The 19009-nt window shown below is 29.8% G+C and overlaps 2 protein-coding genes across 3 annotated transcripts in view; both read left to right on the forward strand.

The window, feature by feature from the left end:
- The window catches only part of LOC136974198 (eukaryotic translation initiation factor 4E transporter-like), a 114237-nt gene that overhangs the window by 92965 nt on the left and 2263 nt on the right, over positions 1-19009 (forward strand). The window contains exons 17-20 of one of the 2 annotated variants that reach the window (XM_067269013.1): positions 4634-4751; positions 10553-10939; positions 11213-11515; positions 14288-14446. In XM_067269013.1, the coding sequence (XP_067125114.1) occupies positions 4634-4751; positions 10553-10939; positions 11213-11515; positions 14288-14446 (967 nt within the window). Of the gene's footprint in view, positions 1-4633; positions 4752-10552; positions 10940-11212; positions 11516-14287; positions 14534-19009 lie in introns of both variants that reach the window. The other variant, XM_067269012.1, reaches the window with a different exon arrangement.
- Positions 2573-19009, forward strand: part of Dhc16F (Dynein heavy chain at 16F) — a 383439-nt gene continuing 367002 nt past the window's right edge. Inside the window, exon 1 of the mRNA XM_067269011.1 lies at positions 2573-2579. The gene's annotated coding sequence lies outside the window, so the exon portion shown is untranslated. The remainder of the gene's footprint in view (positions 2580-19009) is intronic.

Genomic DNA, 19009 nt, shown 5'->3' on the forward strand with positions numbered 1-19009 from the left:
AAGAATTCTAATTATCCAAAATATTGAATTAAAGAAGCTTGACTGTATATCAAAATATATATATATAATCCAAATCCAAATTTACTTTTTTTTTTCTTTAAATTTTGGGTGGCTGATTTATCCAACTAAATACATATAAAATGTATCTATATATATGTTATGGTCATTATGAATACTGCTACACTTAGTTGGGCAAAGTGGTGATAATACATTGAGGAGTGATTATTTGATGTATGCTAGCCAATCGGCACTCTGAATTGCCGATTGTATTGCATTGAGTGTGTATTGCGTTTAGTACCAAATTTTAAAATGTGCAACATTAATTAATTTGATTAAAAAAAACTTCACTTATTTCATTTAGAAATATTTAATTTTGCGAATTATTTCAAAGTATTTTAAAAAGAACATGTAATCTTTTAAAATTAAGTACTATTAACTATATTAATTAAATGGTAAAATTTTACCTATGTGCACCATGATGGCAGTGGTTGCAACTGTTTGTGCTCTCGACGGATTCCTCCCGGAGGGGAGCCGCCGATTGTTTAATGTCACTAGATATTGATACATACTGGTTATTGATACCATGTGTTCAAGAACTACCATGAATAAATAACTAGTGACATTAAACAATTGGTGGCCTGCCGGCGGCTCCCCTCCAGGAGGAATTTGCTGAGAGCACAAACAGTTGCGACTGCCACTAAATTCGGTACTAAACACAATACACACACACAACTCACATACGAGTGCTGATTGGCTAGCATATTTTGGATGATCACTCCTCAATGTATTATCATCACTTTGCCCAACTAGATGAGAGCAGTATTCATAATGACTGGTCAATTTGATAAATTTATTACAATGCCCAATTTTGTTGGTCATTATTCATAATGCTCATATTAATCACTTCTTCTATAACATATATACAAAAACGTTTCACTTACAGAAATAACGTTTTATTTGATGCTATACCCCCCAAAAAAATACAAAATGGTTACAATATCTTCTGGTAATGATACCAAAACTTAGACCAAATAGTTGATTAAAACTTGATCAATATTATTTACATACTCGGGCCTCAGAGTCGCTCACTTTTGTCACTTTTCTGGTCATTTCCACATGCCTAATTAGGATGTGGGACAAATCAAAAATAATTTTAAAGCCAAACTATCTGCTGAATTATCAGACTATCGGAATGAATTTTCTGGAAGAAAATACTCGGCCCTGAACTGGACTCAAAATTGCAACTGCCGCTCAGTGTTATTAGGTTGTAGGAAATAAAAATTCATTTTACATATGTGAAAAAAATTCTTTATGCACTTAAAAAATCCCTCTCATTACAAATTCAGAGACCAGTGTTGAGTAAAGTTATGTACTCATGCCATATTTTCATTATTCGCCAAAATCTACCTTTTCTGAATTGCATTGCCTTTTACAGAGTTTAAAAATAAGTACTCTAAGCATCCCTGCATTTTTGGCTGTTTTCTAAGAAAATCACTTACATCCTTTTGCAGGGGAAAACACACTACGGCGGAGGGATTAATCTCTCAAGCTGACAACACTGCTGTCACTTTTAAATTCAAAATATAATTATTATAATTAACACAAGATAGTAGCGTAACCTCCTACCATTAGAGAAATTTTTTCGTTTCTGACCATTTAGTTATCCTTGTTATATCCCAATAATTTGGCAGATCATCTGGTTTTAATTAACAATCGGATTATGGCAGATTATGGAGTTGTCGTTTACAAAAATATTTTTTTACTTGATTTATCTATAAATAATTTCATAAACTTGAGTTAAATAAAATTATTTTAATGATTTCATAGCATATTGTTAATGTTAAATCACATCTATATCTTCCTAAATGTGTGTTTAAATTGACTACAAGTATAATTATTCTATATAGTAAGTATTATTTTCATAAAATGTGTGATTACTTTACTTGTGAAATATCCATTTTTTAATCTTTTCTTTTATGCTGATTATAATTGTGCATTGAGAAACTAAAAAAGTAAACGAAAATGTAAATTCATATTTACATATAAAATTTACCAAATAAATTAAAATATTCGAAAATATGTTATAAAAAGTACAACATATGACGGCTTGTGAGAAAAATTTTCACACGGTTGCAATGATGTTGATTTTTATTCATTTGCAGGAAAAATTTTCTTGTTATTTATGAAATCATTAATAAAATATTATTTTGCTTATATTATTTGAAATATATTTATTTCAGATTTATTATTTTATTTTGAAATCAATGTTTACACATCTTGAAGCATTAAAAAATAAACAGTTTCTGATAATGATGAATATCCCAGTATAGCCAAATTAGTGAAATCAGCATTGAAAATCCCATTTCCATGAAAGAGAGGGTCAATTTTACATTGAGCACTTTCTCCTGATAGAGCATCAGCATTGGAAAGAATGCTTAATTCACTTTTGATTGTTAAGGAGAAACTAAACATGTATGACCAAATCCCACACCTTGTATCCATTACAAAGGATGACTGAAATTAGCCCTCTTAGTGCATAGAAATTATCAAGAACAATTGGAAAATGAAAAGAAGTTAAAAGAATAAGAGAAACAGAAAAAAAGAGCATAGAAACATTTTGAAGAACAACAAAAGCTGTTCATAACATGAAGATTATGGAACTGCAGCTGAGTTTAAACCAGAAAAATATAGAAAAATGAAATACATGAGACAGGCCAAGTTTTGTTAGAAGCGGCAAACAAAAAAACTGGAGAAGGCTATTAACAGCAAGAACATGAATGAAGTACAAGCAGCATATGTGATTCTTATTAGTGTTAAGTGTTCAAAAGCAAGAGAAAGTGAAAAAGATGGAAGCTGAAAACATCCAGAATAATCTTAATAAAAGATCATCATTTTTCATGACTGATTATTTACAGAAGCCAAAGACTTTTTAAGTGTTTGTGATTTACTGGAAATACAGTAGCCGCTCGTTATCGAGAGACAGAAAAAAACACAATATAACCAAGTAATAAAAATTCTGGGCTTTTACTAAACAGATTATAGAATACATGCTATAGAATCTCTATTCTTTCATCGGCAAGTGTTTCTGATATAAAATAAGCTTAGTTTTTCAATCTTGAGTTTTATTCGTGATTATATCGAATTAATTTACATTTATGTAAACATCGATACCACGAATGCCATTTAGCATTATTCTTTCTTTAACAATGACATTGAAAGACAAATACTGTTGATATAAAAACAAAATATCAATTGCGATTTTATTATACAGTACTATGTAAATCATTTATTAGAAATTCGTGTAGTTTATATTTTTCAATAAAATTTATGAATGCTGTAATTGAAAATTTAAAAAAATAAATATTGAACATATAATAAAACATCAAAACTTAGAGAATTTTTACTGTGTAATTTTATAAGAAGCAAAATAAAGTTACTAAGTTACTGTATAAAAATTTTAAAACTCTATTCAGAATTAAAGAAATCTTTTCCTTGCACATTATGCAATGAATTCAAAATTTCACACCTTTATGTGAATTAACACAATACTGTTCATTCACATAAAGGTGTGAAATTTCAAATTCACAGAAACTTGTAAATGAGGAGACAGTACTTAAAACTAATAAACAAACAACTTTTATATCAAAAGGAAACAAATGATAATTGATCTATCCACCTGTTTTGCGTATTTAGCTCTTGACTAATTTATTGTTTCACCATCAGTGGGTAGTTTCAAGGTCACTAGTAGAAATAAAATACCATATTTCATTGCAAATAGAAATTCAGGTAGCAATTAGTAATTTAAAATTTATTGACTCAAATGCTTTTAAAATTTGGGGACCAAAAAAGTGCGATATAACAAGTGGCTACTGTATTACAGTATATACAGAAATTTTTAAAGTTTGTCTAACCGTAACAGAATAAAAAGAAAATAATTTTTACTGCTGAGTTTTCCTTCAATGCTTTCACTTTGTTTTGTCACTATTGCACTCACTTTTTCTGTATTTCAACTCACTTTTTCAGAAGGGAAATAGCACTCCCAGGCCTGCATACTAAAAATATATTGAAGATACAAAAATATTTTTGTCTTTAATATATTTTTATATTTTTAACATGTAAATACCATTTGCTAATTTTTAGTTAGCTGTTTTATCAAGATTTGAAAAAGCTGCTATTTAATTTTTATGAAGTACAGTAAAGCATTGATATTTCAGAGCATCAAAAATCTGGATTCTGCCATCAAAAAATCATTTCTTTTTTGGTATGAACTCGCCCTTTTAATGGTAACCTTCTTGTTGTTGTTGTTCTAACATTTACTCAGAATTCATAACTTTAATGTTGAAATTATAATTAATGTATTTTTTTTGTTTAACTGTAGTGATTTTGCCAACTATATTTTGAATCTTCTTTGCAAGTGTATTTGGAGTTTATAATACTTAAAATACTAATTTACACATATATTTGATAATCTAGATAGGGTCCATCCCAATCAGTTCAAATTTTCACTGCTTTACTGTAGTTTCAAATTTTCACTGCTTTACTGTAGTTTCAAATTTTAATTGCTGTATATGTATGTTTGAGTCAAAAATAAATCAAACTTTTAATATAACTTATTATATTTTTTTATTTACAGCAGGGATTGAGTCCAACTATGGCTGCTTTTACTCCAACATCAGTTATGCGAAAAATGCATTCTGAAAGGCAAGAAAAAGATAAATCTGACACTTCATCAATTTGTGACAAAATGCCAGGTAATTACATACATTATTTATTTTTTAAAAAGCACATGTTTTGCCTATTTAATAATTTCACTCAGTTGTAAATTTTAGTTCATTATTTATAGCATTTTTCTTTTTCCTCTAAATATATCAAAAAAGTGGGCACATTTATGTTTTCATGACATCATTTTTGAAATTACTAAAGGTTTGATACGTAACTACCGCTGTTTGTATATATCATAATAGAATAGCATAGCAATACTTTATAGTATTGTAGATAATTATGGAAATATAAATGAACACTTGATTGAAAAATACCAATTCTTGGTATTGCTTTAGAAATTTAAAGTAATTTAAATGCCGAACTCAATTGCCATATATTGAAAGATCATTGTTTTTATACAAAACAACAGTTAATCTAATTTTATTACTGTTTTATGAATTATATGGAGAGAAATTAGTGGATTGTTTTTTCTTTCTAGAATACTCAATAAATTATTTATTTATTTATTTATTTTAAATAAGATTAAAATTGATTAAAAAAAACTAGGATGATAAATAATAATAAAGTTTAAAATAAACATTCAAACACAAGTGTTTTCATATCTCATCCTCTTCTATGCTCCTCACAAATATAAGTTCACGTGATAGAGTTGATCTTTATGTTGAGGTTTGCCTCTAATTCAATATACTTGTTAAAACTGGGTCTCTCTAATGATGGCATAGTAAAAAAATTTATAGTTAACCAGTTGTTTGCAGGGTACAGAGTAAGTGTCAATTTTTTTTCATAATTAACTAGGTGGTGGCGATTTAAGCACTGATTGGCTTTTATCTACATAGACTAAGTCTGTTTCAATGAATAAGATATTTGTTATCACCCTGTATTTTTAAATTTACCCACAGAACTCCTTTTTTCCATGTTAAGTCTATGGGAGACCCTTCTTTTGTTCATTTGACAATAAAATCCTTATTAGCATGCCTGTTGAGCTCTGGTATATTATAGCTAAATGATTATCCTTCAACGAATAAGCATCGACTAGGTTTGTGGGGTGGAAACTTTCTTGGAAAAAGTTATACTTACTCAGAGCTACATTGTCAGCTACAAACGTAAACAAACAATTATAAATCATTATTCACATCTATTTTTAGCTTGAATTTAATAAATTTTTATGTATATTTATCCTATTTAACAAGTAAGCATGTTTTTAAACCACCAAACCATAAATCTTTCAAAAAACAGAGTACTTCTGGTTATCATGGCACTTCCGTAATACATAAGAAATACATGTATAGTAGTTAATATAATAAAGTAATAATCACTTATTATAGTCTACTATTAGTGCAATAGTGTAAATAATGTATAAATAGAATCAAATACACATCATAAATAATAAAAGTGTATTGACCTAGATTTAGAAAAGCCACCACTCCCCCATGCCGATTGGCATTATAATCTATAGCAGGGCTTCCCAAACTGTGTGTCACGACACCCTGGGGCATTGTGGCACTATCCTAGGGGAGTCACGAGACGACACCCACAGGTCACCTGCACACGACGTAATGAGTGTGTGCGCGGTGCATGCATCTCATCACCCCGCTCCTCCATTTTCCCGTTCTATCGTTCAGTCTTTTGTTTTAGTCGATTATAAGCGTTGATAAATCAGTGTTTTGATTTCAAGTGTGTTGTATTTAATTTACATATTATAAAATGGATAACTTTATTCAAATAAATAGAAAACATGTTGAAGACTCAGGAAAGAGTACAAAGAAAACTGTAAAAATATGAAAAAAAGCACAGAAAATATGATGACCAATATTTAGATTTTGGATTTATCTACATTAGCAAAGGAAATGTGGGACTATCCCAATGTGTTTTGTCATAAGGTGCTAGCAGTCAAAAGTATGCTTCCTAATAAATTGAAATGTCATTTAGAAACAACTCACGGTAATTTACAAGGAAGAACGCGAAATTTTTTTCTAAGAAAATTTCGAGAACTGAAAAATCAGTCAACATGCTTGTTTTCCAGAGCTTCTGTTCCTTCCAAAGCACTGCTCGCCTCTTACAAGGTCACTCACCGTATTGCCAACTGCAAAAAACCACACACGATTGCTGAAGATCTTATTTTACCTGCAGCAATTGATATGGTATCAGCGATGATTGGAGAATCGATGGCTAAAGAAATAAAAAATATTCCTCTTTCCAACAATATGATTAGTCGTCACATTCATGACATAGCTGAAGACATTAATGAGCAACTCCTGGAAAAACTTTCTGGTTTATTTGCCATTCATTGGGATGAAGCGACAGACAGTAATAATGATGCTCAATTAATATGTTACGTGCAGTATATGGAAGAAACAAATGTATGTGAGGATTGTTATTTTGCAAAGAAATGTCTGATACCAGGAAAGCTAGTGATTTGTTTGCGATCATAGATTCATACATGAAAGAAAATAACATTCAATGGGAGAAATGTGTCGGGGGGTGTATGGATGGAGGTCGCACAATGTCAGGGCAGTACGGAGGACTTCGAGCTCTCATTAAAACCAATTCAGGCTCCAAATGCAAAATGGACACATTGCGTCACACATAGGGAGGCCCTGGCTACAAAAAATATTTCATCTGAATTAAATCTTGTGATGGATATAATTATTAAAGTGGTATACTTTATAAAAACAAGACCCGTGAAGGCAAGATTTTTCCAAAAGCTTTGTAAAGATTTGGGTGCCAAGTATACATCTTTTCTTTATTACTGTAACTCTCATTGGTTGTCAAGAGGTAACAGACTCTCACATGTATACGAATTAAAAAATGAGTTGTACACACATTTATTGATGGAATCACATTGTGACACAGAAAAGTTTAAAGATACATCAGTTTTATTAAGAAGTTAGTGTCTTTGTGACATATTTGAGAAATTAAATGTCCTTAATAAATTGCTGCAGGGAAACGAAACACACATACTGCAACTGGCTGATAAAATTGCAGCGTTTAAAAAGAAGTTGCTGTTGTGGAAAAGAAAAATAGAAGAGGAGCAAGGAAATACTGACTGTTTTCCTGTTTTAAATGGCTTTTTGCAAGAAAAATTTATTCAAAATCTGGAGCCAACTTTACAATTGATATTTATCCAACACTTATCAACAATAAGCACCCATTTTGATACATATTTTCCAAAGAATCTAGATCAATACGATTGGATTAGAGACCCATTCCAATCGACCCCACTTCCATCTATGCTTTCAACAGTCGACGAAGAACAGCTGTTAGAACTATCTTGTGATAGGAGCCTAAAACTACTATTCGATAAAAAAAACTATTTGAATTTTGGTACAATATATTCCAAGAATATCCTCCTATCGGTAATACAGCTTTGAAGGTTCTTTTACCGTTTGCTACGTCGTACTTGTGTGAAACTGGTTTTTCTGCAGTTGCAGTAATCAAGTCGAAATACAGGTCACAAATAAATTTAGAAAAAGAAATGAGAGTAGCCATTTTAAAACTTCAGTCCCAATTTGAGAAGTTATGCTCAGAAAAGCAAGCTCATCCTTCTCATTAATTGTACTGTTATGTTTTCTAATAAATAATAATTATTAAGATTCTATATTCTTTGGAGTTTTCTTTGAATAATAAAGTAATTTTAATGTCTGCTAGAGCTACACGTAAGTATCTTCTTTTAGAAGGGTGTCGCAAAAAAATTACAGCCTGTAAAGGGAGTTGTAATATAAAAAATATTGGGAACCTCTGATCTATAGGCCATATTATTTCTCTACATCGATTTAGAAAGCTGCAGTTTTTTTATTTGACAGAAAATAGACATATCTAAGTAACATGTATAACAAATTAATGGAATATTTATAAAAAACGAATTTTCTTTAATATTTTAAAATCTTAAATTTTATTAACTTTTTTAAATGTACATAATATTTTGAAGTTAAAAATCATAAAGTGTAATATGTACATGATAGAAAACCAAAAACAGATCATATCTACGACAATTTTTAAGCAAGATATCGCAAATTGAAAAACCACAAAATGTCTACACAACAGCAATTTTGTTTTGGGTTATTGAGACTAACAGCTGACAGGTGGATAAAAAAAATCCAGTGCAATACAAAACTGCTGTGTGAACTTGAATCATTTATAAACAAAGAACTAATTAAATTTATATAAAGCAAAATTATACTTCCATAAATATGTAAAAACAAGTAAAATGGCAAGGCTGTATATGGTACAAGACTATATTTCGGGGACTCACTACTAAACGGGATCACTTTGATGCTCACGGCGGGTGTCATTCTCATTCTACAATCATCTTTGGTATTGCTAGTTTTGAGCGCAATCATTCAAACTTTGCCAGCCATAGCCATGACCACAAGGTCTTCCACGATGCATTTTCGTTGAAATTTCTCTGTTGCATGACGCCCCAGGTTGAATTTTTGTCAATGCGAAAATTTCCTGTTTTTGAAAAAATAATGCTGGCTATTGTATCGTTTGCAATTATTTTTTTTATTTTGCACAAATGAAATATATATATATATATTAATAAATGTAAAAAGAAAAAATAATTCTATTTCGGAAGTTAGTTTTAATATAAAATTATAACGACGCGCCATCTAGTTTCAAAAAGTTTCAATGATGAAATGAGATATCTCCGGTCAATTGGTCAAGGTTAGCACGTGGCGACCAGAAATATGTGGGGAATAACACGAGACTGGTAAATGAGTTTTTTCGAAGATTTGTTTGTCGAAATTCGATTTAGCAACATTTGCTTTTCAAACTTCCCAATGCACATGTTTGTCAAAATTCAATTTCACACCATTTGTATTTCCAACTTACCAACAAGCAACGCATGTGCAAATCTTGCACTACTGGCCTGTTTGTAGAGTGTGTCGCCATTTTGTATTTTATTGTGTTTTGGTTCTTCGTTCCCTGACTACCTACAAGTCCGTTCTTTTTTAATGTGTGCATGATTTGAGCACCTAATACTCTGTGCCAAATTTCAACTCCTGACATGTACTCCATACCTCTAAGCTGATAAGACAGCAGGCAGTATGATTTTAGAAACAAGACAGTCTTGTCAATAAAATTTTTAAAAATCTGTTCTTCTGCAATTAATGTATATGTACAATCTGTGTGTGTGTGTGTGTGTGTGTATATATATATATATATAAAAGCATCAAAAAATGTCTCTCACAAGCAGAATTAGAGTTTAATCTATGATAAATGATCTAAATTCTGTTAATCATACAAGCCTCATAGCATTCCTACTCCACAAACTGGAAATGGCACCATTATTTGTTTCTTGCTTCAAAAATTTAATTGAAAATTTCAAGTACTTACAGCGCATTTTGATTTAAAAGTCTGTCAATATCTGCATATATTTTGATAGTTTAATATATATATATATATATATATATATATATATAAATACTTTCCTAATTAGTTTCATGTTTACAGTTATTTGAGACAAAAATGACTCCTATTCCAGACATTAATAATAGTGACACATCCAGTTATATTACTGTGTAATTCTATTTTACCTTTTACAGTTTATTTTTTTAATTTTTTACAATTATAAAAATTTTTCCTAAATTTTCATCTAATGCTTAACCAATCAACCAATCAATGCCATTAATTTAAAATTCTTTGTTTTATTAACATATATGGATTTCTAAACATCTTTAAATATTTAACTATAACAAATACAGTTTACATTATAACAAAAGGAATTTAATACAGACTACACATTATATATATATATATATATTAGCAATGTGATTATGCTACAGACCTACTAGTGTACATATATAAGAATATATATATTTACTTTCAGATTCCCCTGACAGCAAAACTTCAATTGAATCAAACAATGATAGTCTTCAAATAAATGGAAATGGAAACAATCTTCCACTGGTATCAACAGAAGGAAATGGTATATCAATTGCTTCTAACCATTATACCATTACAGAATTATCTCGTGGAATTTCCAGCACAATTCCTACAGCTGGTAATACAAATATAGGTCCTAGAGCATTCCATAGTGGACAATCTTCCTTGAACCAAAACCGATCACAGGGACAGATTGGAATTCCAAATCAAGGTCGTCCAATAGTAAAAGGTGGTAACCAAAATATGAATTCTAGTGATCATTTCAACAGAACACTCTCAGGGAATAAGGGATTAGTTCATAATAAGCAGTTTCTGGGAGGTACTCCACAAGGTAATTTCATTAAATTTATATAAATATTAGAAAAATCAATTTCAAGAAAGTCTGTATATAGTAATTTTGCTTTTGAAATTTTTCAGTGCTTTTAGTGATCAGTTTGCACTGTTCTAATATGTTTAAATATATGAAAAATTTTTAAAATATAAATTATATTTATAAAGATTATTTTTTGAACTATTTTTATAGATTTTCTTGATCTAAAGGTGTGGTGTTGATAAAAGCAAAACTTGTTGAAATTTAATGTGGTTTTTAAATATTTATTTTCAGCTAATCACTTATTGCGCCCTGACATTAATATGGGATTAGCTAAATTAATGGAACATCGTCTTATGCAGCAGCAACAACAAGCTCTAGCTGCACAGCGACAGATGAATACATCACCAATGCCACCAATGACTATACCTCCGGCTGCAGCATTTGGCTTAGGTCCTCCCCGTACACCAGGTATAACACCTCGTGCTGCTAATCTAGTGCAACCTGGAGGAATAAATTTAACACCAACTGTTGGAGCAACTAGTCTGAATCTACCTTTGCTCCGTACAATGATGCAAACCAATCCAGCTCTGAGAGGTAATTTTTTTTTTTCTTTTTCCTGTTGTTAAGATAGATGTCCATTATTTGAAACAGTTTAAATTTTTTTCTATTTAAAAAAAATTTAATCAGTATTGATAAATACAATAGCCACCATGCATCAAGTATGGATTATAAATACAGGTATACCTCAAGTTACGTCATTCTCGATTATGTGTCGTTTGTCAAAAAAGTATATGGAAAAATAAAAATCAAGTTTAAGTCATTTAATTCGACTTTAAATCCATCCGCCACAAATATTGAAGTCGTAATATCACTAGAAAAGCGTTAAAAGCACATAAAATCATATTAAAATATGTACATTTACAGTAAATGTTAATATAATCACCATAAATCCTAGAGAACGAAACATGAAAACATCTGTGTTTTTGTGTTGTCGTCTTATTTAGCGGTCTTTAAGTGCTCATTATTGGTGTTTTCCACCGTAGTTTTGACTTACGTCGTAACTACACAAGTAAATTCGACTTACGTTGCCTCTCCTGGAACCAATTACCGACGTAAGGCAAGGTATACCTGTAGGTTATAATTTAATAATTGTGTACTAATTAGAGATTTGTAGCAAACTTTTTTCAAAATATCCAGTTTTTAAAGAAAATAAATTAAGAATGTAAATAAAACTATTTATTTTTTTCACATGTATTGTCTAAACATTTCTTACATTGTATGCAAGTTTTAATATTTTTAATACACGATAAAAGTAAATTCCAATAATAAATAAATTTATATAGTAGACACTTGCTTATCCAGCATACACTCCAATGTGATTGCCTATGCACTTTCATTTCCATGAAAATATTAGTCATGTCAAACATCCTGTTTTTCTGTTTATTCAGATTTCATTTCTGTGTACAGTATTGTATTTTGGCACATCATATTATTTGCCACTTGCATCCAAACAGAACTGGTATCAAAGGGCAACAGATCATGCCATTCATTGCCTTTCAGCCAATACACAGTCCGTAATCCAGCATCCCCCTGTGCAAGGAATTGTTGGATTAGCAACTGTAAAAACTTATATCAAAGATTGCCAACATTGCTTAACATTCTATTTATGTAATTTTGTTTTAGTAATATATTGTGTAAAATTTTTATGAAAAACATAGCTATATAGCTTTTAGATTTAGATAAAAATGTTAACTATCCAAAGATACCCTTTAAAAAAAACATTAGTTAAAACATTACATTTTTTTTTCTTGAAGAAGTAAAGTTTTTAATTGTAGCACTCCTATTCAATGAATGAATGTAATTAGTTCAGCAATTATCACGTTCACTTAATAGTCTTTTGTGGTTAATGTTTAACATTTTTGATTCATTTATTCTATCAGTATATTGTTTCATTTGACTGTTTGTCATCTCAGTTTCTTAACAAAAATAAAGATAAGATAAAGAAGTTCTTTTTGCCCAAAAGATGAACACATCAGTTATTTTCACATCACTATTACTGTTTCAGTTTAATTTCTAATTATTTTACAATATTCCATTTTCTCTGGTATCCATTGAAGATCAGTTTGAAGATCTAAATCTGTTTTGTTGAAAATAAAAATGTCTTATTATAATACCAGTTTGGATATGTTTGTATTCAGAGAGATATAAAAATTTTGTTTTTAGTTACTTTCATTTAAAATTTTGAGCTCAGTATTGAATGACAATGATACATCCATAAGCATAAAAATCAATAAAATATTTTCCAGTTATAAATATTATACTACAATCTCAATTTCTGGCATTGGTATTATTATTTAGAATTATATATTACTTATAAAATTACTTCAACTTATAATTGATTTTGTTATAATTTTACAGTGTTTTATAATACAATGTAATAACTTTCTTGCAGGCAATTATTTTTTGTTGAATGTTTGTATTTAATTACAGTTTAAGAGCAGGTTTTAACTTAAAATGAAATACTCTTTATAAAATACACTTAATTCTGTTTTTACACACACTTTTTTTTTAAACAATTTTGATTTAACCCAGTTTCTTAAAAAATTTGTCAAGTATGATTCGGATAAGCTTTAAAGTTTCAATGTGATTTGAAATCATTACTATTGTCTTATAAAGAATTATATAAAGACCTAGCCACAATACAAATCCAGCCATTCATATGGTATAGAATAAAACCAGTAACACCAGCATCACAGGACATTACTGCTAACATTGTTCAAGAACTTTACCTGTGGACAAAACATGATACCCAAAGCATTTTTAGTGATAGCAGTGATATTGCAATCATGTGCAAATATACATATTTATTGTCAGAAATATAATTTATTTTTATTTATGAGCAATGTATATGAAATAAAATTGGATAACAAGCAAACACGAATAAGATTCTAACAAAGTTTTTTGTCTGGTTTATTTTATTGTTTTTGTTGATTAGGTCCATAACAAATCTTCAATTTTCCACATGCACAACATATGTCTTTTTACATGTAATTTTTGGGAACCAATCTATCATGTAAAAACAGAATTAGGTTTACTTAGTGAAATTGTAAGAAAAATAATGCATTAAGTATTATCTTTTCTAAGAATCATGAAAATTTACAAGCTTGAAAAGAAAATTGTTTTCTACAAATAGAAGATATTGTGGCATTTGTAAAATGTCATAAATTTTCAGATAAAAATAATTAATTTTATTTAAAGTTAGTCATAACACTTCAAATAATTAAGTTACAAACTTAGTGTATTACAAACTCTTGTAATTTACATTTATTTCAAAACTTATTGAAATAAAATTTATTAAATTTTCAGCTCAAGCTAATTCACTCACTCAGTTAACACAATTGGGGCAATTAGCCGCACTGCAACAACAGCTGCAGCGTGATCCTCGTCAGTTACAGGCTTTAGCTCAAGCTCGTGGTTTGCATCCTGTAACTCTTCAGCAACTTTTACTTAATACCCAATCACAAGGTAATTCATCCAATTCTCAGGCAACCAATTTTCGGTCACAGGGAATTGCCGGTAACGCAATTAATATTATGGGTGGACGTAACGTGGGTAAGTATCGATGGTTACTAAGTTATGTGTTTAAGCATATATGATTAAGTAAAGTATTTGTCATTATTTTCAGTAACACTATATGTAAGATAAATTTAAATTTGATGTGATTTAGGAATTTTATTGCTTTCTCATTATTTTTTTGTTTCATTTTAAAACAAAATCCATTGACTTTACACAATATGAAATATATACACATGTATGAAGTTTAAAATACTTACATGGCATGAAATAGTGTCGTATGCTTTTATTTTACACAAACACCACTTGTGTGTAAAATAAAAGAATATGACACTATATCATGTGTGTATGTAAAACTAGGACAGTATTAAGGTAGTATTCTATTTTATCATGACAGTATTTTTCTTACTTGAAATTGATTAGAGAGAAACTCAAATTATTTTCTATTGTTTTACCAAAATGTTTATTTGGACTATTGTATTGAACTTCCTGTGCTTAGTTTGGTAAATATTGAATAGTTTTAGAAATATGAGGAAAGTACAGCATGTTTAAATTTTAAAAATTAATATTATAATGAAATAGCATGCGTTTTTCTATTTTTTGATATTTTGTAATTTGACTTGCCACAAAATAACTACTGCCTCAGATGTTAAATTTATTTATTAATTAACTTTAGCTAATATAAGAATTAGTAATAATTCATAAAAATAATGCTTCAGTAGAACATTCACTCAATCAACTGCACACAAGTTTGTACAACAGGAAAATAAAAATTATCAGAAAAATGTTAACTGTTGTTAGTTTTTCCATATCCTTTTGAAGTAGATATTATATAGAATAAAATTATTTTTTGAACTTCATATCAATTAAATTTAAATACAGTGGGTTATTGGTTAACGAACATTTGTGAAAGATTTTTATGTTCAGACAACAAACGTATGTTCGGATAACGAACACCTCACAGAACAACTGCAATTCACAGAACAGAAACAATTCTTTTGTGGTATTCGTGAGACTGTCAGGCAGGCACTTTTTAAGTTTTGCGTGGGTTTTCATTTTCGAAAGATGAGAATATAATAGCAAAAGTAGAGAGTGGGCAGATATCGTCTGATATTACTGAGCAGTATGGCTTGAACAGGTCTACAGTAGGCTGCAGTTCAATTTTATTTAAGAAAGATACAATATATTCAAGAAGACTCAAGCAGCTAAAGGAGTAACAAAAATCACATCTGAGAAATAAAGAACATTGAAGAGCTCATAATGGAACCTCACACTGATCTGATGACAGAACACCAAGAAACGGCAAGATATGTTTTCTTTTGAAATAGAGGATTAATGCCAATATGTGCTATTAAATATCTGTTGAAGAAGTGAAAGGATGTCAGAACAACGGTCTTAGAACGGCATCTACAATTACAATGCTATTAATTACTTTTGAAAAATCCTGAAGAAGAGAGAAAAGCAATAGACATTAGACAGATTCTTTAACTCCCACAAACAGAAAAAACATGACTAATAAAAATGCAAGACTGTGTGTATATGTATTTTTATTGTTACATCTAAATAAACGTAGTAAGAAGATATTTATTTATTTTTTTGGGTCTCCAGAATGAATTAATCAAATTCCCATGAAAACTTGTGGTAAATCGATAATTGGTTAATGAACAGTTTGGATAGCGAACAAAGTCTTGGTACGGATTATGTTCGTTAACTGATCATCTACTGTATAGTCAACTTACAGTACATTAATATGAATCACTAGGGGAACAGTAGTTAGTTTGCTTTATTGAAAATTCATATTAACAATTTTCAGAGTCAGGGTCAAGGTTGTATAATTTACAGAGTTAAGATAAAATTTAACGGGTAATCTTAACAGTCGGTCGAAATCTCTAAAATATAATACACGAGTCGAAAGATCCGATGCAGGCATTGGGACATACTAAATTACAAATAAAAATAATAATATACTGAGTACAATACTGTAAAAATATAAAATAATTTATTGTTAATTTAAATAATAGCTAGGGGGCCCCCTAGTGGTCGTTTTTGGCATACTGTGACAGAAAGAGAGTGCTCATTATTTCAGCTTTATATAGTAGATTATTTTGAATTAATTTACTAAATAAAGTTAAGTTAAATTAAATTTATTAACAAAAGCAAATTCTAAATACAGTGGGTGATCAGTTAACGAACATAATCCGTTCCAAGACTTTGTTTGCTATCCGAATTGTTCGTTAACCGATTATCGATTTACCATAGGTTTTTATGGAAATTTGATTAATTCATTCTGGAGACCCAAAAAAATAAATAAATACTTTCTTACTACGTTTATTTATATGTAACAATAAAAATACATACATACAGTCTTGCATTTTTATTAGTCATGTTTTTTCTGTTTATGGGAGTTAAAGAATCTGTCTAATGTCTATTGCTTTTCTCTCTTCTTCAGGATTTTTCAAAAGTAATTAATAGCATTGTAATTGTAGATGCCATTCTAAGAACATTGTTCTGACATCCTTCCACTTCTTCAACAGATATCTAATAGTACATATTGGCATTAATCCTCTTTTTCAAAAGAAAACATATCTTGCCGTTTCTTGGTGTTCTTCTGTTGTCGGATTAGTTTCAGGTTCCATTATGATCTCTTCAATGTTCTTTATTTCTCAGATGTGATTTTTGTTACTCCTTTAGCTGCTTGAGCCTTCTTCATTATACTGTATCTTTTTTTAGATAAGATTGAACTGCAGCCTACTGTAGACCTGTTTGAGCCATACTGCCCAGCAACATCAGACATCTTCTGCACACTCTCTACGTTTGCTATTGTACTCTTACCTTATGAAAATAAAAACAGACACAAAACTTAACAAATGCCCTCCTGATAGTCTTGCAAATACTACAAAAGAATTGTTTCTATCAGGAAAATAAATGGCTAGAATTACAGGGGAGAGTTTCAACGTTCAGAAGAATACTATCCGATTGGTATATATTGGGTTGAATGTCGATGTCGACGTCTCCCGCACTCTGAGAAGTTTCGAATTGTTGCCTGAAGACAAGCGAAGACCAATCAGTATTTATTATTTTACATCACTTCTTTTTGTATTTGTTCTGTGAGGTGTTCATTATTTGAACATGTGTTTGTTGTCCGAACATAAAAATCTTTCGTGAAAGTGTTCATTATTTGATTTGTTCATTAACCGAACACCCTCTGTAATTTTTAAAATTAAACAAAATGAGGAGGAAACAGTGTTTGTTATTTAAGTCAAGAGCAGTGTATCAGAGAGGTTAAATAAAACAATGCTAAAATAAATTCGTAATTCTTTTCTGTTGAAGATTGTTTGAAAAAGTAGAAAATATTTTTGGCACCAAAACGGTAAAAGAAAGCCAAATTTGGCACAAAGTAGCCAAACCAGGTATCACTGTATGCACTTTCTGATATGCTTACTAATGTGTTTGCAAGGGACCACATCATTTAAGGGGTGAGCATCTTTAAACTTTAACCTCTATTCTCTGATTATAGCAGAGATGGTGTGCTAAAACCAGATGTACAAACTGTTGTACAGTTGGATGTTGAACCCATCTTTGTTTACTAGGAGGAGAAAATCAATTCTACTCAAAACATTTATTACAGGATTGTTTTTTTATTATTCACAACAAAAACTGTAAAAAGCAGCCATAATTGGAGTTAGTGTTATTTCTTGAGGGTTGTGGGTAATTTACAGTTTGGTTTAATGAATTCTGGTAAAATTTTTATTTGCTTTATCATGCAAAATTTAACTTAATATTGTTTATTTAAATCACCTATGATATTTCTGATCTGTAAGACCTAATTGCTGCATCCGTAAATCCGGTATAATAAGTCCCGTTAATTGATAAAGTACTAGTAGACGAGATAAGTTTAAATTAAGTTAAGGACACAAAGGCATCTTAATTAATCTAGGTAAAGAAATTGTGAGTAATGAGCAGCAAGGCTTACTTTCCCTGTCTGATTTTGAAACCCTTGAACAGTCATTTAGCATTCTGTAAGGGTTCCTGATTAGTTGCCAGTTATTTGATGATATTATGTATGGTATTAGCTAATTGTTATAAAATTAGTATATCCTTAGTAATAACACACAATAGATACATATAATTAAGACATCATAATATAGATAATACATAATTAGTCTCCAAATAATTTATCAGCCTTTCTGTAGTCTATTCATCATATCATTTTCTTCGGGATAAAATGAGTTTATCTGGATAATTTTTTTGGTTTTTTTATTTAATGTGATTACTTTTAACACAAATACAAATATTTAATTTAACATTTTATATTCTAGGAATGTAAATTAGATATATAGGCATTGTTTATTATCTATTATTATAGTGTTTCACTAGAGAAAAAGTAATAAAATTGCATAATTGAAACATATCTAGAATTGCAAACAATGTCATATAATTTGCGCTCCATTTAATATACCATTATTTGAAAGTTGCAAGTTTTTGGTGATTAAATTTTAGATAATAATTATTTTT

This window comes from Centruroides vittatus, unplaced genomic scaffold, assembly GCF_030686945.1.
Source record: "Centruroides vittatus isolate TY-2023 unplaced genomic scaffold, ASM3068694v2 contig_345, whole genome shotgun sequence".
In the NCBI taxonomy this organism is placed as follows: Eukaryota; Metazoa; Arthropoda; class Arachnida; order Scorpiones; family Buthidae; genus Centruroides; species Centruroides vittatus.